Consider the following 8,860-nt stretch of genomic DNA (forward strand, 5'->3'; position numbering starts at 1 on the left):
CCTTTCAGTGTGTTTTCAGTTCATAAATGTTAGTTGTAACATTTTTGGTCGCCTTAAAAATGTCTTCTTCGGTGTTCGGTGGTACTTAGCTCCACCCTCTCGTGTCACCTCTGATTGCAAAAAGACAAGATGGCCAAAATGCCAAACTCGAGGCTTTAACTCCGTAGTTCAGAGACGGTGACTGCGTCCTCTTCTTATGTACAGTCTTTGATGTCGGTGCGAGATAAAGGTCATGTGTGTTTGTGTGTGTCAGAGCTAGAGAGAGAAGCTGAGCGGCGCACAGAGAGGATGTTGATGGTGTGAGCTCTGTGTGTGTTTCCGTGTGGAAATAAATGCTAAGTCACGCTAGCGTAGAGACGCTACAAGAAAAGCAGGACAAAGGACGAAGAGAGAACTGTAGAGACCAGCTGGGCGACAATTCAATATGATGATTTATGGTCTTTCATTGGAATCATTATCGTGATGACTTCATATTTTCATGTTAACGTGATACACAAGTCGTCTAAATTGATAATAAGAAGCACACTAACACAAATTTCTCAGAAAATCTAAATTGATGTCAGTTTATGGGAATATCCCAGATAGTTAAAGACAAACAATTGTCTTAATCTGATGATACATGTCTTGTATAGCTGGAAATATTTCATACTTTTTCTGTATAATTTCACATGAAACAGTTCTTATTAAAATTAGAAAGTACTTTTCATTTGTCAAGTATTCAGCTCACTCAGGAGTAAACAACAATAGGCTGTGCCGTGTGCTTATTTCACAGAGAGAATTTTTGTATTACCAGAAAAACGTGTCACATCCTGACGTATTTAGTTATCGAGATATGAAATGATCTGCATCGTGACAGAATATCGCATCGCCCAGCCCTTACATGACAGACCCGCCCACACGTTTCCCCATCAGGGACATGAAGACGGAAGTCATAAATATGTCAGTAAGAGATATTACTCACAGATATGCTCTCACGTTGGCTCCATCCGGTGGCAGAAAGCAGCATCACGTGTGTCTCATGAGGCGATAATATTAATAGAAGTAATATTACAGGACTGATAAAGATCTTAGCATGTTTTTCAGAGGGTATCAGTGTATTCTTCTTCACTGCTGATGAAGAGGAGCACCGTTTGTAACAGTATTTTTATCTCTCTCTCTCTCTCTCTCTCTCTCTTTGCAGCACAATGAGTGCAGACGGAAAAAAAGAACCTCCTCCCTACCTCACACCAGGTAAACCTGAACACACACACACACACACACACACACACTAACATTAACTCTTGAGTCTGTCTCTGATTTGTCCTCTTTCTTTCCTTCTCTACTCGTCCAGTTCTAGGCCAGGGTCCGGCGGATGTGGTGGTTTATCACACCCACACTCCCTTCAACCCCAACTCAAGTCAAAATGAGACCGCCGCGAACGTCTCGCCAGGTAAACTCACACCTGATGCACTTCACGTCAAAAAAAAATGTTTACCCACAACGTACTCAAGCACACAGCGAGCTAACGTTCCTGTTTCCTTTCACCCTCGTTTTCTCCTCCTTTCTTACTCCCTCCTCTGTCCGGCCCTCCTTCCTCTCCTCTCTCCTCTCCTCTCCTCTCCCTCAGTGTACACCAGCGGAGGAGGAGGAGGAGGACTCGAGACTGGAGATGGCAAAAGGAGGTTTGTGAGCTACGACGGCGGGCTGGGGAATAACCCCGGCATGACGACCTGCACCTCCTGCCAGCAGCAGGTCATGACCAACGTCTCCTACAAAGCGGGGACCTACGCCTGGCTGATGTGCTTACTCTTCATCTGCTGCGGGTGAGCGTGCGCTTCAGGGCCGCTTATGGGCCATTCGGGACGGTCACGTTAACACGTGAACACACTGCGGACCGCCTTACACGACATCAGAGCTGTCCTCGACCAAAGACAGTCTTAGTGGACTGACACACTCGACCTAGTCTTAACCGACAGATCTGTAAAACTGAGTTTCTACACAAAGAATCACACAATTATCTTCGAAATAAGTCATTCAGCATGAAAAAAAAAACTTTAAAAATGACTTATCACTCACTCAGTGGCCGACTATAATAATAACCCTATTAAAAATTAAGTTTGTTTTCCATAAATGTAGTTTTATTATCGTTTTTGTTTTTCAAAGCAAGGGTCCAAAAAATGTTACGTCCAGAAAAAACCGAACCACAAGTGATGAACACTATAAATACATAAAACAAAGCAAATGTTTGCATCCAGCTGCATGACACTAACTGTGAGTGTGTGTGTGTGTGTGTGTGTGTGTGTGTGTGTGTGTGTGTGTGTGTGTGTTTCAGATTAGTCCTGTGCTGCTGCCTGATTCCTTTCTTCATGAACAAATTCAAGGACGCGTACCACACATGCCCCCGCTGCAACAGAGTGCTGCACGTCGAAAAGAAGCAATGCTGTAAATGATGAATATGACGGAGGACATGGACCCATAGAAATAAGACATAACACCCTGTTACCTTTTGTAATGCAGCTTATTTATTATGGAAGCAAAAATGAAGCATCATATTATCAGCAAAACAGACTGGGAGTCTTTGTGTCGTCAGAGCTTGAATATCATGTACTCACTTTTTTTTTTGGTTTTTAAAGCTCTGGTGAGTTAAATTAACCTATTTGTGCCAAAACACTCGGCTATATTTAGTATGATATGGATCATGTGTTATGATTGGTTTAACGTCTTAAAATCTGGTATGGAAATACTTTGGGAAAGTATCCAACATACAACTTTTGAATTTCTTTTGAAAAATCGAATTGTTTTTTTTTTTTTAAAGAATGAAGGAAACGTTAACATTGTTAAATGTTTTCCATATGATTTTTTTTATTTTTTTTTTTATACGATGCATATTTGTGCACATCTTTGAAATTAAACGCGTTATGAATTCACAGATACCAAACACAGTTGATTATGCTCCTTGTAGTTTCTGAGATGAAGTCGTTTTCTCATCTCTTTGGGAACACGGGACGAATGTTTTCTCCTAAAATCCAACGCAATATGTAGAAGAAAACAGTCGTCACACGTGCCCAGAGACTAGATTTAGTAAAAAAAAAACCTCACTTTTATAGCAAAACGGTTTGACCTCTTTTTGAAAGAAGCCCAGAAAACACAAAATTACAGTTGTGGGCACTAATGGGTTAAGCACACCCCACGCACTTTTTTGGGAAGCCGTTTTCAGCACAAAAAGAAACTTTCTCTATTATCCTTATCAGAAACGTCAGTATACGTCATGCCGTTGAAATGAAGGCTTGTATATCAACCTCAGCAAACACTTTATGTTTCAAGGGAATGTGCATTTGAAATTCAAACAAACCAGCCGTCCGTTTGAAGGGACCGTCGCGTAATCCATACGCACGACGCTTCCTGAGAGAATCGCTGATTTTACTGTTAGATTCCCGTATTTTGTTGAGCGTCGGTCGAACGGCAGTCCTCTCTGTTCACAAACGGATCCTCGTGTCCCGGAGAGAACTGAAGCAATAATCCAGGCCGGGAATTTCACAAACCGCTGATTTCATAGGCTAATCATATTTGTTTGATGTAACGGGTGGAAAACTGATTTTTAATCACACTTTCTTTGTTAGATTACAACAAACTGTGTCCGTACTTCTATGTTCTTGTGAGGACACACACACACAAACACGTTCAGTGAAATGAAACATCAACGCTACGACGTAAAAAAAAAAAAGTGGCCAAATGATTGTGTGTGTGTGTGTGTGTGTGCGTGTGCGTGTGCGTGTGCGTGTGTGTGTGTGTGTGTGTGTGTGTGTGTAGACCTTTACACTGAGTATTGTATATATATAACCCAAAGCTAAACTTGTATTACTTGTGTCATCGATTGTATGTACAGTCCTACTGATAATCTCATAAATAAAAGCACATATTCATCTAAAAGCAACGCTTTGTGCTCTCGTACCTGAAGTGGTGCTGCGGCTTCCATCAACCAGTGGCTATTTCTTTATGTTCTTTTATTCAAATTAATTTTCTTTATGTGCGGTAAAGTGATTACAAAGCAAGCGCATGAACTCACAAACAGCTGACGACAAAAGCAAAAGCAATCAGAGGAGTTTAACAGATTCAGACGGACGGGTATGAGAGTAACAGTGGAGGTGTGTGTGTGTGTGTGTGTGTGTGTGTGTGTGTATGTGTGTGTGTGTGTGTGTGTGTGTGTGTGTGTGTGTGTGTGTGTGTGTGTGTGTTCTCTAATATGTGTTAAGGATGTTGGTTGAGTGAGGGGAATTGAATATATATATATATATATATATATATATATATATATATATATATATATATATATATACATATACATATATCTACACATAAATGCACATGTATTGTACATATTCACAAATATTCCCATATTTACACACACACACACACACACACACACACACACACACACACACACACACACACACACACACACACACACATTAAAGACGGAGCAAGAGAGGTGGAGGAAAGAAAGACTAAATAAATTATACTAATGCCAAACACATAAATAGAAGATTAATTAATAACCCAAATAAATAACTGAATAAAATGTTTCTTTAAATATCCATTATGTATACGTACATGTGTGTGTGTGTGTGTGTGTGTGTGTGTGTGTGTGTGTGCTGGAATCCTCCACCTGTGGTGTAGAGCCTCTTAAATAACTTGTTTTATGTATTCCTTTTTCCTTGTTTGGTCTCCCTTTCCAGTCCAGTAGGGTTACATGGAGTATGTCTTTACATTCTAGAGACAAAAGACAGTAATATTGATATTGTAGCTGAGGCAACATCTACAGCACTGCACATGCATCTGAATTTCTGGTCAAAGAAACAACAATATCTTCCATGTAAATGATCATGTTGGTTTTGACATATTCTAGCAAGTTATGGTCTACCTGCTAATGGCGCTATAGTGGTGTTTGTCATTGTCACACCGGCAACTGGTGATACCTTACTGGAAAAGTCAACAGTCCAACCGAGGGTGGGAAATGATTTTGATTTTGGAGAGAGAGAGAGAGAGAGAGAGAGAGAGAGAGAGAGAGAGAGAGAGAGAGAGAGTTTGTGAGTGAGGGCGGGGCTGGGCTGGGGGGGAGGGGCTTGTAGAGGCACAGGTGAGACAGGTGGACGTCCCCCCCCCCGTCTACAATCGGCATCATCTCTGCGTGCAAGACTGCAACACCTCGCCGAGGTAAGACGAGATAACATGGGATGTACGGGAAAAGAGGACTTTGTGTTCCAAAATAAATAGAAAATAATGTGCATGCAGGAAAGGATCGGTAGTTATTAGGAAGTCGAGAATGTATTTGTTTGGTATTTGTGTCTCGTCCTTCCTGCTGCAGACAGTAACACTGTAGAGGGTCTGAAAGAGGGTCGATTGTAATGGACTTAGTAGTAGTAACTGTGGTTGTAAGTAGTAGTACTAGACGTTTTTACAGTAGTGCTGGCAGTAGCAGCTCTAGAATAGAGGTATCAGTAGTACAATGAGAAGGATAACATGTGTTTTTCATAAAGTACTTGATGTTTTGATGCCGTCAGATTCAGATTACAAGAGGGATCAAAATCAAATCCTTTGCATTTGATTGGACCGTTGATAAGTGGGCGGGCTTAGAATGTGGCTCCACACACACACACACACACACACACACACACACACACACACACACACACACACACACACACACCTCCCTCGTGGATTGATGGACGGCTGTCATGAAAATATTTGTTGAATATTTTGTTGCTTCCTGCCGAGAATTAGACCGAAAGGAATGAACTGTGAAATGCTGCCAAGCCAATGAAACAAGATGTTTGTCTCCTGACTCTCTCTCTGTCTCTCTCTCTCTCTCTCTCGCTCTCTCTCTCTCTCTCTCTCTCTCTCTCTCTCCAGCACAATGGGTGAAGATGGAAGAGAAGAACCTTACTACATCATACCAGGTAAACCTGACTACACCATGCTCTCTCTCTCTCTCTCTCTCACACACACACACACACACACACACACACACACACACACACACACACACACACAATCATCATCTTTCTCAGACTGGCTCATTAAATCTCGTTTCTTTCTTCTTCTCCAGATAACAGTCGGGGTGATTTGCCGGTTTACCACCTCTATTCCTTTCCAGGTAAACTCTCGCCGGATGCTACACTTCTTGAATTAAAATGCAAGGGAAGAGACAAAATGGTTAACCCCCATCCCACGATCGAGGATGGTCCACGGAGTCCACTATACTGTATGTAGGACTCATAAGCCCCTGTACCCTGTACTCAGAACCATGAAAGAAGCTTAACGTTTAGAGGTCCACCCCCTCTGATCCTCATACTCTAGTGACAGTAGAGGCAACTTTTACAGCTGTCAAAGTTGCCTCAGGGTTTATGAACGTCTCAGGTCGAATGCTGCTCCAGATGCTCCAGATCTGGCAAACAACTGTTAAATTACCATTACCACTTCATACCATGTAAACCTGACTACACCATCGTCATCAGGCTGGCTCATTAAGTCTTGTTTCTTCTTGTCCGGTTCCAGCTCAGGGCGATGTGCCGCTTCACCCCGTCTATAACACGCCAGGTAAACTCTCACCGGATAGTGACGCCTCTTAGGAACGCATCTCTTTCCCTCTCCTCTCCTCACCTCTCTCTCGCTCTCCCTCCATCAGAGCACAACAGCAGAGGAGACGGAAAGAGTGTCGTGAACGGCGACGAGAAGCTGGGGCGCTGTCGCGGCATGACGACCTGCACCTCCTGCCAGCAGCGGGTCATGACCGACATCACCTACGAAGTGGGGAGGTTTGCCAAGATGATGAGCGCGCTCTTCGCCATCCTCGGGTGAGCGTGTGCATATTTAGGGGGGGGGGGGGGGGTCCCTACAGATTGGATCCACAAGGGAACATATAACTATTACTCTGAAGCTCTAAAGATATGTTCACAACAAGATTCTTGTTTTCATTTGACATAAGATGAAGAAGATAACAAGATGGAGGAAATGTGTTTGGGAGATCATGCGTCATTAATACCAACGATAGGTTTGGTTAAAGAACATCTTTAGGCTACAAAATAGATTGCATTAAATGTCAATTAATACACATGTGGAGCAACATCATCAGCAATGACCCCAATGTCCAAACTCCGCAGTCTGTGCATACACCGCAGAGTCCTCCACAGTCTGTCTCCTGGTTCGCTTTAAACCGGTCCGGTCCACTCGGCCTCTCTGATCCCAGTAGAACCGGTCCTCTCAGACCTGTGCGCTCGTATCGCGAGAAAACGTTTCCTCGAGATTAGGTGATGGTCAACTCGTTAGCTCGAGAAAACAAAAAGGTCATTTTCTCTTATCACACTGTATGTTGAAAACCATAGACTGTATATAAGATGCCCCATGTTTATCATGTTAATCAAAGTTTATAAAAAGGATATTAAAGAAAAGAATGTATGTAAAAAAAAAAAAGTATCAATACACAGTCATGAAACAATCAGGGGCCTCACACAGGTGGGAAAGTGCAGGAAGTGAAGTATATTTGAAACATGAGCTGTGTTCCAAATCGCACACATTTTTTTATTTTGTACTTTCAGTAGCCGCCCTTACAAAGTATGTGCTGTTGCATGTGGCATGCATTCAACTGGGGCATACCGCTTCCTCATAACATGGCTCCTGTTGTGATCGTGGGTAGGAATAGCCAGAAATGCAAAAATGCGACCGCATGTAGTACCCTGGTATACTTAATAGTGTGGTAGTTTGAGTATTGGAATGCACAGAATAGACACAGGTGAGTATACTAACATAATAATAACCATAAACTACAAAACAAAGCAAGTTCTTTCAAACAGCCACGTGACACTGTGTGTGTGTGTGTGTGTGTGTGTGTGTGTGTGTGTGTGTGTGTGTGTGTTGCAGGGTGCTAGCGTGTGTGATTCCTGTGCTCCTGCTTCTAATTCCTTTATACGTGAAAGACTTCAAAGATGTGCACCACACGTGTCCCCTCTGCCAGCGAGAGCTGCACGTTGACAGGAAACGATGCTGTCAATGCTGAACCAGAACGGGACCAGAACGGGGACCAGAACGGGGGCCAGAACGGGACCAGAACGGGGGCCAGAACGGGACCAGAACGGGGGCCAGAACGGGGGCCAGAACGCGGCACTATTTTTGGATTAGTCAGACATTGAACACTGCAGAATAAAAGAAAAACCAATGTGGTTTATTGGTATAATATTTATATGTTGTCAGCCTTGAAACTACTTCTAACTCTCGAGGGATGATGGTTAATCTGAGCGACGCTCAAAAGAAACGGCAAAGATTTGTTCACGTGAATTCATAACAAAAGAACATTAAAGCCACATCATGATGTGATCATCGGCCACGAGTGTCGATGGAGCCAATGATCAAGATGCTCTTAAAATAAAATGTGACAAATTGAATATTTTTTTGTACATTACTGCGCTGAACTAATGTGTACAGGTATTTTACTGAGAAATATATTTTATACGTTTTTGTTTTATCTTGTTTAAAAAAAATCTGTCTACTTCCCTAAATAATAACTATGTAAGTTTGTATGTATGTGACTCGGAAGAAACTGGGGATGCTTTGACTTCTGTTATTTACCATTATGATCTGTTTTCTAACATTATTTCTCTAATACAAGTAGATTATATTCTGTATCTGTTGTGATTCCGTCTCTTTTTCTTGAGTTCCTCTAGAGAGACCATCATCTGACCCGCTCAGACGGTTCTCAACGTGGTCGAGAAGTTCTTAAAGACATCAGTAAAAAAAAAACAACTTTGAACATTAATTAACTTGACAATCTGCATCGGCTAAGAGATCATGTGATAAAGCTCCAGAACAGAAACGTGAGGTCAAGAAT

At 42.3% G+C, this 8,860-nt stretch overlaps 1 protein-coding gene and 1 long non-coding RNA gene across 2 annotated transcripts in view; both read left to right on the top strand.

Annotated features, from left to right (window-relative positions):
- The window catches only part of litafd (LITAF domain containing), a 7,004-nt gene extending 3,091 nt beyond the window's left edge, over positions 1 to 3,913 (top strand). Inside the window, exons 2-5 of the mRNA XM_068729384.1 lie at positions 1,181 to 1,230; positions 1,331 to 1,429; positions 1,607 to 1,802; positions 2,312 to 3,913. Coding sequence (XP_068585485.1) covers positions 1,185 to 1,230; positions 1,331 to 1,429; positions 1,607 to 1,802; positions 2,312 to 2,429 — 459 coding nt within the window. The 5' untranslated portion in view covers positions 1,181 to 1,184 and the 3' untranslated portion in view covers positions 2,430 to 3,913. The remainder of the gene's footprint in view (positions 1 to 1,180; positions 1,231 to 1,330; positions 1,430 to 1,606; positions 1,803 to 2,311) is intronic.
- A 2,881-nt stretch (positions 3,914 to 6,794) lies between these two features.
- LOC137886774 (uncharacterized) lies at positions 6,795 to 8,215 on the top strand. The gene is made up of 2 exons (XR_011104999.1): positions 6,795 to 6,833; positions 7,897 to 8,215. It is a non-coding gene; the product is annotated as an uncharacterized lncRNA (long non-coding RNA).
- Positions 8,216 to 8,860: the final 645 nt, after the last annotated feature.

Source organism: Cebidichthys violaceus, unplaced genomic scaffold (genome assembly GCF_023349555.1).
Source record: "Cebidichthys violaceus isolate CVI_PGR_0920_01 unplaced genomic scaffold, fCebVio1.0.p SCAF_454, whole genome shotgun sequence".
NCBI classification, from domain to species: domain Eukaryota; kingdom Metazoa; phylum Chordata; class Actinopteri; order Perciformes; family Stichaeidae; genus Cebidichthys; species Cebidichthys violaceus.